Here is a 17,209-nt window from a genome sequence, read left to right on the forward strand (position 1 = left end):
CTGACTGGCATTTGGACGGAATTATGGGCCCTTTATACTTAGAAAATTGAAAATTTGGTTAAGATTTATGTTTTGGTCCACTCTACCCCTAAAGTATCATAGATATTGCTTTCATACTTGGAACACTCACAAACAAAGGGTACAGTAAAAGGACAAGTTGCATAACTCTGGTTGTTATTGTTACGGAATTATGGCCCTTTTTTGACTTAGTAACTTTTAATATATGGTTAAATTTTGTGTTTCGATCCACTTTACTTCTTAAGTATCAAGGCTATTGCTTTCAAACTTCAAATACTTTCATGTTATCATGAGGTTACTGTACCTGGCAAGTTGAATTTTACCTTGACCTTTGAATGACCTTGACTCTCAAGGTCAAATTAATAAATTTTGCTAAAATTGCCATAACTTCTTTATTTATGATTAGATTTGATTGATACTTTGACGAAACTACTCTTACCTGACATACCACAATAGACTCCACCCAAACCATCCCCCGTGCCCTCCCCCCCCTCCGCCCTCCCCCCCCCCCCTAATTTTTTTAAAGATCATCTCACAAATGACCACCACACCCTCACACTATACCCCCACCCCACCCACCCCCCAATTTTTTTTTTATTTTTTTTTATTTTTTTTTATTTTTTTTTTTTTTTAATCTCATCTCACAAATTACCACCACCCCCATCACAAAATAACCCCCCCCCCCCACCCATTTTTTTTTAAAAAATGGTTATGTTTGAAATACCGTCCAACCATCGCACCCCAAAAATACCCCCCCCCATCGCCCCCGCCACCCCCCCCCCCCACCCCCCTCCCCCTCCCCCCGCCCCCTATTTTTTTTTTTTTTTTTTTTCGCTTTTTGGAAGATAATGTAATAAATGTCCACAACCCCACACTATAAACCCCTCTTCACTCCACCCCTCCCTCCTTTGTGATTAAAAATGAGAGTCCCTTCACCTTTGAAAAGAAAATAGATGAGCGGTCTGCACCCGCAAGGCGGTGCTCTTGTTAATCTTATAATACGACATTTGCGACCGGCCGCTATTTTGTTTGCAGACGACAATATTAACTGTGTATTCAAAGCTCCACCCATTTTTACGTTTCATTCAACAACGTCATTTCATGTGTAAAAGAGCTCAGTTTTGATTGGCCAGCTACCATGTGCACTTTAATAACAATAAGGTCAAGCGATGTCTCGATACAGGTGCAGACCGGTTTTGGTTCACTGTCAAAATTGCGAATACTTTCCTTGAAACAAAGAGAAAAATATAGAAAACCAGTTTCGGGTTAAAATGGCGGCTGTTTTTAATGAAATTTTACGAGATTTTAGCATTTTCGCAAATCGGATTTTTCTTGAGCCAAATTCTCAATATTTTCGCAAATGGCTCAAGTGGCGAACGACAGCGTGAGCCCTGCTTGCAAGCTATTAGCCAAGTCAGCATTTAATGTTGTGCATGGATATTCAATAGCTTCATTGATTTGCAGTATACAAATGACACGCTGACCCCAAAATATAAAACCTAGTGAACAGGTTAAAAATAACGTTACGACTTAATTTTCATGAACTCGCAGTAGGGGTTGTTACATTACTTTTCAGTCAAGGTCTAGTATCTTGCTATTTCGAAAACAAAACCATATTTTTCAAAACTAAACATATTTTAATCAATCGATGTAAACGAGAGTTTATTTAAATTTATTCACCTTCGATGAAGTGTCCTCAAATGTGTCAATCGCATCTTGTGAGTGATAGATGACATGCGTGATTCAATCATCACTGGATAATTCTAGGTAGCAATTAGCTGCTGATAATATCAGCTTGATATACAGAAAACATACCTATGATAGTAGATTTGTGTATTTCAATACATTTCAATAAACATGTGTTGTAACGTTTAGTTGTGTCTTAATAGACTGAAAGGAGGTATGATTCTTGAACTACAGTAAAATTACTCTACATCAATATAATATGTTTGTGATTTTGTAATATCTTCAATACCGTTTTCGTAGTTATTATTATACGGGACACTTGCAATAATCTCAGCTATATGACACCCAGGGTCGTTAAAAGGATGTACTCATAAAAGCTCCAATCATTCAAGAAGAACAAGGCAGAGTTAACAGGTATTTCAGAAAGAACTCCGCGGAAATCATCATTATCAGCATCAATCCCTTGACCGGTTTGGCAATTTGGGGGGCGGGGAGTGAGAGAAGCCGATAAAGAAATCCTCCTCGAGTCAGGTCTGCTGTGTGCTGCTGAAAGTAATTTATCCATCAGAAGGGATGTCCATTCGATTCTTCTGACGGCATTGTGTTGACCTCCCTCTAGCATGCTCTGGCGAACCGGCTTGGGCAGAGAGTCGTGTCGGGTGACGTGTCCAAACTAAGCCAGCTTTTGTCGTTTGACGGTCGCCAGTTAGGCCTCCTGTGGACCAACAAGTGTTGCAGTCATGTTCATGAACGTACTAGTTGGTCTTGTGCTCCCTGAAGGAGATGCGGAGCAGTCTTTAAAGATATTTCTGTTCACATGCAAGTATCCTATGTTCTGTATCCGCGTGAAGGGTCCAGGTGGCACAGCCGTAGAGTAGGATGAAGACTAGGAAGAAATTGTAGAGCCTGCACTTGGTGGGGAAGCTGATGGATCTGATTTTCAACAACCTGCTCATTCTTACAATCACTGCGGTCGCCATGGCAATTCTTTTTCGGACCTCAGCGGTACTGGTACCATCCTTGGGCAGGGTGCGCCCAAGTACTTGAAGTTGGCCACTTCTTCTCGCTTCTGGCCGTTCATGGTGATGTCTGCACGGGTGTTGATCGTGCGCTTAACCATGATCTTCGACTTCTCCGTGCTGACCTCTATCCCGTATGCTCCTGCTCTGCCATAGAGTATGTGGGTGAGAACTTGAAGTTCACTGCTGGTGCCACTCATGGGGTCAATGTTATCAGCGAATCTCGAGTTGAAGATGGGTCTTCCAACGGTGCAGATAGAGGTGTAGTGGTAATAGAGAGTCTCCAGCATTATTTTATCATCTGAATGTAAATGTTGAGCAGGATGGGAGAGAGCAGACAACCCTGACGAACGCCCACTGATGTCCTGAAGAAGTTCCTCTTCAGTCCGTTGAGAAGCACTGCGGTGCTGGCGTTTCCCAAGAATTCTTAAATGGCTTGCACCAGACCTTCGTTAATGTTGAATGCTCTCATAACATGCCATAGCTCATCATGTCACACTCGGTCCAAAGCTTTCTTAAAGTCAATGAAGTTGTGAAAATGGTCTCGTTAATGATGCAGGTGGTTCTCAATGATGATGCTTAAAATAAAGATCTGTTCCACCGTGCTCCACCCAGCTCTAAATCCGGCCTGCTTTAGGCTACCAGTTCCTCGGCCTTATGTTTCAATCAATAAAGGATAAAGCGTAGCATGGAATCACTGATGAGGCTGCTGGTGTGGTTATTCTTGAGGTTGCCCTTTTTCAGTAGGGGTTTGACTGGTGACGGGGTCCCCTCCTTGGGCCACTGCTTTTCCTACCAGATATTGTGGCATAGTACTGTCATTGCTGCTGTCGTTACATCTCCTCCGTGCTTAATCAGCTCGGAAGTGACGTTGTCCACTACTGGGGATTTTTCCTGGCTTAAGACTACTTCCTCCTCAGACAACGCACTGCCTGGAAATCAGCGGATCCGAAAAACATGGCAACCATGGCATGTTCTGATTAAAAATCTGTGTATGCAGCGTCGTAAGGCAGCTTAGGCACGACGATGCTACTGCCTCGACGGAAATGTGCAGACCATACAAATCATATGCCAAAATACCGCAACGCAAGTTGTTCCACAATTAATGAAACTAAGACAATTAAAGGCGCATAACTGCATGTAACAATATATCATATTTGTCATTTGCAAACATGCACTCATCTTCTTCTGAATGCATATGACAGCAAAACAGGAAACCGTTTCATCTATCATAAGCACATACTTTGCAAGCTCATTGCTCATTTTGAATTCGTATCAACACCGATATTTGCAAAGTTTTATTAGAATTTCTAAACAAATGAATTCGCGTTGGATATGCTATTGCTTTTATATAACGGGTTCAGCGTTGCAAATTGCAATTCAGTACAATCTGGCATCTGCACATTATCAATAGTGTAAAAAGCGTTACATTAAAAACTTATTCAATCATGAATATCGTTTAAAGAAATTCTCTGTATCGCCCTATATTTTTTGCAGAACAAACATCCATTGATAAATATGTTCACACATGCACGCATGCAATTAATAATGTGACCTGCGAGCATGCAATTAATAATGTGAACTTCATTTAACTTCACTTCAAAGACGAACATGTCCTTCTGAGACTGAAACAATGAGTGTGTAATGGGAAAATGCCAATAATCATACCATCAGTGTGTTTATTTACAAGTATGACCATCCTAGATACATCGTGTCTGTGTTCTGTATCAGTGTTGATTCCAAAAATTGAATGTCATAAACGAAGTCAAAAAATAAAATATATGATCGTTCATAATCCGATTTTAAATCCAATCAGTTCATGCTTTAGTTTAAAATCCTAACATGGTGAGCTAATTGTTTGGATTCAACTCTAGTTTTAGTTTGTTGTTAATGGAACTTTCATTGATATTTGCATAAACAATCGCTAGAAATAATAAAATATACAAAAAATGCATTCAAGTTGATATCAGTCAGTAAGGTTTTTAATTTCAAAATAAGATACGAAATTGTATTGTTCTTCATGTAACTAAGCTTTAATTTTAGAAAATGTTTAGAGGAATCAAAGTTCATATTCCAAAAGTTTGAAGTCATTTTTGTCACACAAACTGAGGCTGGCTGTTGCAATATATATATATATATATATATATATATAACTCAAAGCTCTACAAGCGTTAATTGTCACATATACTAATACTCATGTCTAAATTACCAAAATAATACTAGTTTAAGATAAACCCAACTTGGACATCAAAACTGAGACCGGAAACGGCTGCCATCTTGAAAAAAAATCGACGCCATCTTCTATCTTCGGGTGGCTCAAAGGTTTTATTAAAAACGCACATCAAACTTAGTTTTTATACCAAATTGCATGTTTCCTTACTGATTTTCTAAATTGTTTTGCATAGTTATGTAAGCTGCCCAACTTGTTCACATTAACTGAGACCAGAAATGGCGGCCATCTTGTAACTGGACGCCATCTTGAATTTTTACTAACTAAAGGATTTTATCAAAAGTGTGTATCAAACATAGTGTTTATACCAAATATCATGCTAAATTGAAGATTTGCACAATTTTTACGCACAGTCGCTTAAGATATACCCAACATGACTATAGATTGAATCGGAAATGGCGGCCATCTTGAAAATGGCCGCCATTTTGAATTTATCAGTGGCTAACGATTTCTATCAATAGTGCATGTGAAACTGAGAGTTCATGCAAAATTTCATGCTTGCTTACAGATTTGCAAGATTTTTATGCTAATTCTCCTAGCTAGTATGTTTGTGTATATGGACAAGGCCTTTCCATACGCACAAAAATTGTGACCCTTTGACCTTGAACTAAGGGTCCGTGTTTAGGTTTCGAAATCTGCGTTTAGGTTTTGAAAAAGTGTTTTTCGGGGGCATATGTCTTCCGATGGAGACAGCTCTTGTTAATTATTTTTTAACAGACCAAAATGGTAAAATTGATTGTGTACAGTTGTTATTCTAAGGTTGAAAAAAGTTAATTTCCAAATACATATATGTATGGTATTGTTGACTTAAATGTTTATTCTTTAGTCTTGCTTCTGTTGCAAACATTGACCTAATAAAGCAGGGTCGAATACATTTTCCTATCTCTGGTCAACAGGAAGTATAGAGTATTCCTACACACGCTGTGACACATAGTTGAGTGTTACCTTTCCAATACACTACACAAGGGTGTAGTATTTTACCAATATCAGCTGCTATCGTTATTGTAGACAAAGAAAAATATCACATTCTCAATTCGTTTTTTATTTCTTCTCATATTTTCAATAGGAAAGTATTAAAAGGAACAGTTTAAAGTGGAACTATTTTTTACGTGACACAATCGGAAGTTATTTGGTTGTCAGAAATGTTGTGTATATGTAGGAGGCTCAACATGAATAATTATATTGTTATGTCATTTTATCATTTGTCTTTGATAAAATGTGTCAACGGCATGAAGCAGGATAAATCGAACTCCTGGATGGTGCCGAGATGGAGAAAGTTTATCTGGTTCTGCCCGAAAAAGTATAAATAGGGCTCGCTAAAGCTCGCCCTATTTTCTTTTTTTAAGCCTCACAGGATAAACTTTCTCCATCTCGGCACCAACCATATATTCTCTATTTACATTCCGTTGATTTGCATGCAAATTGTTGATATTGTTGAATGTGCCAGCAATCTCACTTGGAAGATCTGCCAATATAAGGTTTCATTTTAGGGCCAAGCCAAATAACTTGTGTGGGGATTGTTTTTAATTTATTTCTACTGGAATTTGTTTTTCCTTTCTTTAGGCCAATACGGGCAGTTCTTAGTTACTGGCATAATTTTGTAGGTGCTCATGGTAAGCTTTTGTGATCAAATTTTGTCTGTTGTGCGGTGTGCAATGAGAGGTGTCAATATTTATCATTATTTACAAAGGTCCAACCCTAATGTGTGTTCTAATGATATATAAGCTGAATTTTAAATGTTTCTGGTCCGTTGAGAAACATGGCCATCTGGCGACAGGGCAGTTTTCCTTAAATGGCTTAAGCAAAAGCTTGTGAAATAATCTTTTCCAATCTTAATGAAACCTGCTCTTATCATACGTTTAAATGATTTCCAGATCAAGTTTTGAAAGAGTTAAGGTCCATTGAAAAACTACAGGCCCTCCCCCCCCCCCCCCCCCCTCCTTACTGTGGGAGTGGCAGTTTTCATTATATGGCTGTAGTGAAACTTTGTTAACACTACTATTCACATTTTTGCCCAATCTTCATGAAACTTGGTCAGAATATTTGTTTGAATGATACCTGGGTCTAGTTTTAAAAATAATTATTGTCCATTAGAAAACAAGGCTCCTAGTGGCAGAGCTGTTTTCCTTAAATGGCTACAGTGAAAGTTTGTTGAAATTCTAGAGGTCGCATATTTGGTACAGTCATGAAACTTACTAAGACAATGTGTTCTGATAATATCTCAGCAGAGTTTGAATATGGTTTTGGGCCATTGAACAAAATGGCCGCCGATGATGGTAGTTTTCTTTATATGGCTTTAGTGAAACCTTGTGAATTAATGAAGACTTCTAGAGGTGTTTTTTTTCCCAAGAATCAAGAAACATTACTTTTAATGATATCTAGACTGAGTTCTAAAATGGTTTAGAATACAAGGCAAAGCTGCTCAGAACAGTTAAAGTCTTCGGGGTCCCAGATGAGCAACCTAGTGCCTTTGGCTCTCTTGTTACTCTTTATTCTGGTAAACCAGCTTACACCGGAAAAGTGTGTGTTGTTTAAATGTTTGCCTTGATAAGGCTGAACAACTGTTGGAAGAGGTAAAAAAGCAAATAAAGAAACAAAAAGTTTGTTGTTTACTGTTATTTAACCCTTTACTGCTTGGAAGCAATTTGAAAATCTCTATGCAGTCAGCATAAAGCCAGAACAACCTGCAAGTATCTCACATTTTGTTCAGGTTTTATTCTGTTTGTTGCTGGTCAGTACTGTAGGGTTTGAAATGAAGCCTTTAAAGCTTGAATCTAATAAGAAAGGTCTTAAATTTAATTTGATTTCTAGGAGACAAAAAAGGTGTCAAAGTGTATATCTGAGTGGTAAAGTGATAAAATAATTGTATGCCTAGTATTCCACTAAAATAACTCCAGTCTATTTGTTTTCCATATCAGCTGTCTGTGGGCAGTGAGACGCTAGGCAACGTTGGCCTCGTGATAGATGAGAGTAGTAACGATGCACTTGTCATCGTGGACGATGCAGCGACCTCTGGCTCCCCATTGGTCACGCCAAAGAAGACACGCGGTCGGGGTCGCCCCAAGGGGTCAGGGGTCGGCAGAGGTCGACCGAGAGGGAGGGGTGGCACCAAGAGGGCGCTGTCTGCGGCAGAGATTGCAGGGGCCCAGGCAGGAATGACTGCAGCATACGCAGCTTATGGCTATAACTACACAGGTAAAAACATGCTGAAACTTTGGTGGCTGGGTGTTATAATAAAACATAATAGCCCTAGTCCCAGACCCACTCAGCATATGGCCTTTACTTCAAGTGTAAGATCATGCCCCAGCCACCCTCCCCTTGCCAAAGAAATCACACAAAAAAACAACATTTATTGTTGTAAACAGTCGCCCCTAATCTCTGTTCGTGTGTGAGAAATTACCTGTCCCAGCTATAGTTAATAAAAATATTGATGTATTTTAAAATAACTCAACACAAATGTCCACCATCATAAGACAACATGTCACTTGTTACATTAGTCTCCCTACCTCGAAGTTAACACTTAGAGGTCAAAGGTCAATTATGGCCATGAAACGGCTCGATAATTCATATTTCAGCCATAACTTGGATTCATATTAATGGACTTTGAAAAGAATTGTGGCAATTGTACACCATCATAAGATGCAAACCTCGTCAGTCAACTTCAAAGGTCAAGGTAACACAAGAGTTCAATGCTGAAATTTGGCCAACAAATTGTCCAGACTTTAACTATGTAATTCATCATACTATTTTAAAATAACTTGCCTCTAATGAGTTTCAAGAACAAACAGCAATGTGTGAGTAAAACCTTGCTTCATACTGCAGAGGTCAAGGTCACAATTTTAGGTTGAAAATTAAATGTGTTGAGAAAAAAGTTTAACGGGTTGTTAACTTTGTAATTCCTTGTGCGATTACCTACCACAAAGGAAACTTTATGGGAAGCTTCACTACCAAGAGGAGATGTGCATATTATCAGCGGGTTCTGGTCGGATGATTTTTCACTGAGTTATGGCCCTTTGAAATTTTCCATTAACTGTACATATAGTGCAATTCTTGTCCGCGCTATTTCTCAGCAAGTAATGACCGGAATTCAATGAAACTTTATGGGAAGCTTCACTACCAAGAGGAGATGTGCATATTATCAGCCGCTACTCGTCGGATGATTTTTCACAGAGTTATGGCCCTTTGAAATTTTCCATTGTACATATAGTGCAATTCTTGTCCGAGCTATTTTTCAGCAAATTATTACGGGAATTCAATGAAACTTTATGGGAAGCTTAACTTCCTTAAGGAGATGTGCATATTATCAGAGGGTTCTGGTTAGATGATTTTGTCACAGAGTTATGGCCCTTTGAAATTTTCCATTAACTGTAAATATAGTGCAATTCTTGTCCAGGCTATTTCTCAGCAACTAATGACCGGAATTCAATGAACTTTATGGGAAGCTGTACTACCAAGAGGAGATGTGCATATTATCAGCGGGTTCTGGTCGGATGATTTTTCACAGAGTTGTTGCCCTTTAAAATTTTCCATTAACTGTACATATAGTGCAATTCTTGTCCAGGCTATTTCTCAGCAACTAAAGTTCGGAATTCAATGAAACTTTATGGGAAGCTTCACTACCAAGAGGAGATGTGCATATTATCAGCCGGTTCTCGTCGGATGATTTTTCACACAGTTATGGCCCTTTGAAATTTCCCATTGTACATAAAGTGCAATTTTTGTCCGAGCTATTTCTCAGCAAATTATTATGGGAATTCAATGAAACTTTATGGGAAGTTTCACTACCAAGAGGAGATGTGCATATTATGAGCCGGTTCTGGTCGGATGATTTTCACACAGTTATGGCCCTTTGAAATTTTCTATTATCTGTACATATAGTGCAATTCTTGTCCGGGCTATTTCTCCCCAACTACTGACTGGAATGCAATGAAGCTTTATGGGAAGCTTAACTACCAAGAAGAGATGTGCATGTTATTTGTGGGTTCTGGTTAGATGATTTATTTAGAGAGTTATTGCCCTTTAAAATTTGTAAGTTGCTAAACCATCCATCGTATTATTTTGTCCAAAGTTATGCCCCTTAAGAAGTTTCCTTTTATCTGGAATATAGTGCAATATTGTGACCAAAAAAACCTTTGGGGAGCATCACACGTCCCCGACGGTTTCTTGTTTACATGAGCAGAGTTGTTAGACAAAAGGGGAATGTTGGGGCATATTTGCCCTATAGACACTGATGTTGTTTTGCTGAAAATGATGGGTATACTAGGTCTACTTAATTTATTGAAAGCCTTTAATTAATATATTTGAAACATATTTGTTGCAGTCTTTGGTTGGAAACCTTAAAACATTTCTGATAGATATTTTGATTGTATGTAAGGAATTAACTAACCAATGCCATTAAACATTTCTGAACTATTGTATAATGATCGAGATTTTTTTTCCTATAGGGCCAACACCAAGTACGGGAAGCCGATCGTCCTCCATATCTTCTGTAACCGATAGCAACAAGGCAGCAGGTGCCTCCACTGAATCCAATGACATTACCAGCAGATGAGAGTGAATTTAACTTCCTGACCCATTTGGAAAAGTTATTGAAGAACAACTTTGTTGGATTTGCCAGGTCTGCATGGAGCTTGAGATAAAAGTGTTTGTATTTAAGTAAGCTGATGATTGATAGGATTGCAAAGGTTGCGTAAGATAAATGTCAGAGGTTTTTATGGGGTGTCTGAAATAATTTATCCTTGTTCTGGGAAAATGGGTTTTAATGCATCTGCATAGCGTTGTCTCAGATTAGCATATGCAGTCCAATCAGGCTAATCAGGGATGACACTTTTTGCTTTCATGGAATTTTCTTTTAAAAGAAGTCTTTTAAAAAAAATCCAGATTAGTTTACATGGAAAGTGGCGTCTCTGATGAGCCTGTATAGACTGGGATTTCACTTACCCACATGCATTAAACCCTATTTTCCCAGAGTAGGAGTTAATTAAATGAGTCGTGTTCTGAGAAAACTGGGCATTATGCATGTGCGTAAAGTGTCGTCCCAGATTAGGCTATGCAGTCCGCACAGGCTAATCAGGGACGACACGTTCCGCTTTTATGACATCTTTGGTTTAAATAAAGTCTCTTCTTAGCAAAAATCCAATTTAGGCGGAAAGTTTCGTCCCTGATTAGCCTGTGCGGACTGTACAGGCTAATGTGGGACGACACTTTACGCACATGCATTTTGCCCAGTTGTCTCAGAACACAGCTCAAATGGTCATGGAACTTCATATGGTGCTGTGGTCATTCTGTGCAAGGACTTGAGCATTTTTTGTTCATTTCTCAGGTCTTTGCAAACAAAATCACATACCGGTATTTGAAATGGGCAATTTGAAAATGGCTTCCAGAATATACTACTCTCCATTGTTATGAAGTTGTTCATAACACAATCTGTTAAAAAGAGATTCACAGAGAAATCAATATGGAAATTGTGACCATGTCATGTGAATAGTGATACAATTGGTGTTTTTAAGAATAATTCGTAATGTTTGCATGTTTTCCGGTAGTGAAAATAGTAAAATTATGTGTTATTCCAGAGATGTAAAATGTGTAAAAATTTAGTGATAATTACCAGATGAATTTCTCTGGATATGTTTGTTGAGAATCAATGCATGGAATAGCAATTCCATGAAAGTTTGGACAGTTTTACAGGGATTTGCTTTGTCAATATGCTGTGCCAATATTTGTTGGAATGTCCAAGGAATGACGATGAAAGGGGATGAGTGCATGGTAGATGGTGAACGGTTGGTAACACAGCCTCCTCAAATGTTGTGCCATGCTCCCTTTGTGCCTACAGAGATCTCAAAAGCTGGAACAGAACTTGTCCATACATGGATGGAAAGGTCACTGACTGATTCTTATGTATCCTCCTGTTGACTCAGAAATGGTGATGAAGCCCAGTGAAGTTAAAAATCTCCTACAAAAATATAGATTTTTTTGAAAACTTTCATTGATTATCTTTAGAAAAAATTTCTTTGGTGAATGAAGCATTTACTCTTTTCCACTCAGAAGCAAATTGAAAATGGCTATGTGCAAACACCATAAAACCAGACCAGCCTGTGAGTAACTTGCATTCTATTCAGGTTTTATGCTGTTTGCTGCTTATCAGTACCTGAGGGTTGGAAATAAAACCTTTAAAACTTGAATCTATTAAGAAAGGTCTTAAATTAAATGTAAGTTTCTAAGGGACCACAAATGAATCAAAATATGTATCTAAGTGGTAAAGGGTTAATGTGTATTCATTGCATGTTCCACGGTGGACAACATCCCATGAAGCTCATTCTGTGTTGTGATATGACAAGGTTACCAAAACTGGGCTCTATAAAAATTGAAATTGGTAGTATCCTTGTAGTAGGCTAGATTGGCTAGTTCTGGCTATGTGTGTGAAAAAAATCATTGACACAAATACACAAGACAATGTATTTTGCAGAAAATGTAGTATTATGACAAATACTGTTTAGTTGGATAGTATCATTGGAAAGTTAATACTAAAATTCATTTTGTGTTCTACTTATCTTGTTTTGTACTTGAATATATTATTCTGTATATAGCATGTAAATTCTATGTACTGGTAAATCACGTGATGATCTGTACTTTGCTTACATTTGGAAACCATGTTTCTGAGAAAAATGGTTCTTGGTACTGAGTCTTATGTAAACAATACCCTTTGATTCCAATAGAAATTATTTTTTAAATAAAAATCAGTGATGAACGATCAGATACTTGCAGCAATGTATGATTATCTGTAAATTATTACTGGCCTGAACTCCATATTAACGGTAGAGGGCTCAAAACCACAAATGTTTAATGCAGACAAATGAATTTTGTCATCAGCCATGAGGTCCAGTTATCTGGTAAGTGTTCATGACTCCTGCAAGGTAAAACTGACTTTGTCTCACGGTCTGAAATGGTGTTTTTTCTGTATTCCTTTGTTTAAATATCATTATAAATTGGTTTTCTCGCAGGTGTAGCAGTTATTGTACCATGGGGCTGAAATATATTGTACGGTTATGTTGTTTTTCCCTTCACATTCCATCATCCATATGTACAGGTCATTTTGAAAATGGTTATATGTGAAATAAAGTGAGCATTCTGTATTCAAATGTTATAATTACAAAACTTTATAATAATTTAACCCTTAAAGCGCTGGAGCTGAATTTTAAAGGCCTTTGCAAACAGTTTGGATCCAGATGAGACGCCACAGAACGTGGCGTCTCATCAGGATCCAAACTGTTTGCTATTCTGATAGTATTCTTTGAAAAAAATCGAAAAAAATGCTAATTTTAGAAATTCAGCAGACGACATTTTAGCAGACGACAAATTTCCCAGCATGCAAAGGGTTAAAATGTGCAGCTTATTTGTTTGAACTCAATATAAGCTTGGAACCAATTTCCAAGCTGTCAATAAAATGTAGGAACCAGTGTCCGGACTGTTAAAATAACTTTGTCTGGGTTATTGAAATAATACAGGGAAGTCCGCCTTGGGTCTGTATTCACCAACCCATTCTTAGACTTAAGAATAAAGAATTGACTTAGAACCAAGAAAAATAGATCCAGCGTTTGAATATATACAGGCTCCCACTGGTTATTTTGTAATTAACAAACTGGTCTTCACAAAGAATGATGAATATACAGGTGGTAAATACCATGTTTGGCTCAAAATTAAATCAGTTCTTGAATAATTCAATTTAAAGAATATTCTTTATTCTTAGACTTAAAATTTAGAATTCTTTGGTGAATACGGGTCCTGATAAAAATTAGCATAAGAAGAAGATTTACCAGGTTTTGAAAGATATATAAAAACTTCTATGTTATTTAATATGTTAGATGTAAATGTTGTTTGTGCATACAGTGATTCAGTACTTTCAGAATTTCAACATTAAGAATACTTGTTCATTGAGATCTTCAATTCCAGGATTTATCTTTCCACGAAATCAACCAAAACTAATTTCACACAAATAATAATGATTTTGCAGTAATTGAATATGCAACATTTATTTATTTGATGAAAATAGAAGTCAGGTAGGATTATTTACATACTTAAAGTTACAGTAAGTATGTGTAGGTACATAGGAGAGGATTATGAAAGCCAGAGAGCTTAGTTATTTATTGGATCTTTTAATAGTGAGTTGAAGACGTGTAATAATTCCTCCTTTTTTATGCCTATGGCATTTTATGAATTTTGAAGGGGTATTTATTTAAACCCTTTCGTTCCTTTGTGTAGGTGTGCGTAAAAGAACAAATTTCTTAGTGGGAGGCATTCTTGACTTATGCACACTTTTTTAGTTTGTACAATACTTGATGGTAAATTGGTTTTCTTTTTGTATTTTATATATTGTAAATAATTTACAGTACATATAGTGTACCAACATATTGTTTTAATAGTTGCTCAGATGTGTTATGTTGTTTGTTAATATTGTTAAAAATCATTTTCATTAGGAACTTTGCATGTAAAATAAGATAATTTTTTATGTGTTTTTACTTGAACAAAGATTTATGAACTTTGTACCTTAAGATGTATCATAAAAAATATTGGGGTTAAAAATAATCTTGACAGCATTACATTGCTTGTATTTGAAAAGTTTGATTTTGATTATAACCCTTTGATAATCCATGTATAGCTTAATATTAATTCCATTTTTATGCAAATACATGAACCTTAAGCCGGTGATGATAGTGTCATTTTCAATGATTTGAATTTAGGTTATGTTTTTTGAAAGAGTACTTCAAAACCGACCTGTGTTCTGTGAGAAAGGGGTTTAATGCATGTGTGTAGAGTGTAGTCCCAGACTAACCTGAGCAGTCAGCACAGGCTAATCAGGGACAACACTTTCCACTTTTATGATATTTTATTGTTTAAAGAAGGTTTCTTATCAGCAAACACCAAGTTTAGGTGGAAAGTGTCGTTCCTGATTAGCCTGTGTGGACTGCACAGGCTTATCTGGGACGACACTTTGCACAAGTTTGTATTAAACCCCCTTTCCACAGAGCACAGCCCTTTTCTGTTTGGATTTTGTCACAAATGTACCTTTACCTGTTATACCTTGTCACAGTTCAAAATATATATAAGCTGTTTGGGTTGCTATTGTGTTAAGAATCATTTATGTTGTGTTTGAAGTCATTTATTTATTTTGTATGATTCCTTTAAATGCTGCGAAAGCTTTACATATTCAGGCATCATGTTTTAAGAAAATGTATTATTTATATACTTATATACATGTAGTCTAGATTGTAAATTATGTTGAGAAAAATAAAGATATTCAATGTTTGTACGAAATCTCTGGCACAACTTGTGCTGCTCTTTTGTTCAAACAGACTTAGGAAACACTGTCTTTGTTGTGTATAAATATATACAGGAAAATATAAACAAAGAACTAGTATTTGTGAAACAAGAAAATAGAAAAAAAATCTGCTATGTTTGGGTGTAATTTTGTACACACATATTATGGATGCAGAAGACCAAATAGTTGAAAAATTACAGAAAATGATACAAACTTTGTAAATCATACAGATTGGCTTTAACATTTACCAGCATGTATTTCAACTAGTTTGTGTTAAGTTGTTCACTTTTTTTGCTAAAATCACACTTCTTAACATACAGAGTTGTTAGATTGCTTATCTGTTGTCATTTGTATAAGATCACCTGAGCACAGACTGATCATGGTGAGATTTCCGTATCAACTTTTGTTAATCCAGATTTGAGGCCCAAGCTTCATGAAATTTGGCCTCAATGGGTCTTTTGGGTTACATAACAAGCTGTGTCAAGTGGTAGTTAAAACTAGGTTGCTGGGTCAAATAAACTAAAAAAACTTGCAAACACTCTAGTGGCCAAATTTTAATGTAAATTGTTATGAAATTTGCTCAGAATAATTTGTCTAATGCGAACTTGGCAGCGTTCTAAATTGGTTCTTAAAACTTCACAATAGCTGATCAGACAGTTCAGTTCCTTGGGGTCTCAGGTTAATGACATGGGACCTTTGATTGTTTAATATTCATTTTCCACACCGTATTTTATCCTAAAACTTTAGGTAGAAATCAGTTAAGCTCCATGATGTTAATCTATAATTAAGAGTGTATAGAATTAATTGTGTATGAGTCATTGGTAGAGTGTTTACTTCATACTTTAGTTTTCTTTTCCAGTACCATTTCCTTTAATTTAATTGTTTGAAGTATTTGTGTTGTATTATTTTCAATTTTTTCACACTAATAGTAAATTGTTTGAAAATTACACTTTCATTTCTGACAAAAAAAATAGGCGTTTAAAATTTCATCCGTAAAAAAATAAAAATAACTTGTGGCTAAACATGAGAATAATTCTGTTACAGTAATGCAGTATTTACCATATGATTTATATTATTTAAAGTGTTTTTGTTTGTTAAATGGTCACCATTAAATTACTTGAAGCATCGCACTTGATTTTAGTAGCATGTGCAGCATAATATTTTATAAGCATGTGTGATTTTTACACAAGAAACAAACATGAATCTGTAGTATTATTTGTTGTTTAAATAGTGTTTCAAATGCCTCATCATGCTTAATATGCAAAAAATGTACAATTATTTTTCACTGTCAATGTTTTTTTAGAAATATAAACATTAACTTTGTTTCTGTTCAAAGAAATGATACTGAAACCAGACTGTGTTTGTGAATTTTTCTCCAATGGAACATCACAATTGTTGGTGTAGGTTATAACCGTTGGTGAAGGTTATCACCGTGGGTGGAGGTTATCACCATGGATGGAGGTTATCACCGTGGGTGGAGGTTTTCACCATGGGTGGAGGTTAGCACGGTGGGTGGAGGTTAGCACTGTGGGTGGAGGTTATCAACGTGGATGGAGGTTATCACCATGGATGGAGGTTATCACCATGGGTGGAAGTTATCACAGTGGGTGGAGGTTATCACCATGGATGGAGGTTATCACCATGGATGGAGGTTATAACTGTGGGTGGAGGTTATCACCATGGGTGGAGGTAATCACTGTGGGTGGAGGTTATCACCATGGATGGAGGTTATCACCATGGGTGGAGGTTATCACTGTGGGTGGAGGTTATCACCATGGGTGGAGGTTATCACTGTGGGTGGAGGTTATCACCATGGGTGGAGGTTATCACCATGGATGGAGGTTATCACCATGGGTGGAGGTTATCACTGTGGGTGGAGGTTATCACAGTGGGGATAGGTTAGCACCGTGGGTGTAGGTTATCAGTTAGGGAATCTTGACC

At 37.1% G+C, this 17,209-nt stretch overlaps 1 protein-coding gene across 1 annotated transcript in view; it reads left to right on the forward strand.

Annotated features, from left to right (window-relative positions):
- LOC127874841 (chromatin-remodeling ATPase INO80-like) overlaps positions 1-16,621 on the forward strand; it is a 136,724-nt gene extending 120,103 nt beyond the window's left edge. Inside the window, exons 31-32 of the mRNA XM_052419482.1 lie at positions 7,872-8,148; positions 10,398-16,621. Coding sequence (XP_052275442.1) covers positions 7,872-8,148; positions 10,398-10,504 — 384 coding nt within the window. The 3' untranslated portion in view covers positions 10,505-16,621. The remainder of the gene's footprint in view (positions 1-7,871; positions 8,149-10,397) is intronic.
- The last annotated feature ends 588 nt before the right edge of the window (positions 16,622-17,209 follow it).

This window comes from Dreissena polymorpha, chromosome 3, assembly GCF_020536995.1.
Source record: "Dreissena polymorpha isolate Duluth1 chromosome 3, UMN_Dpol_1.0, whole genome shotgun sequence".
Lineage (NCBI taxonomy): Eukaryota > Metazoa > Mollusca > Bivalvia > Myida > Dreissenidae > Dreissena > Dreissena polymorpha.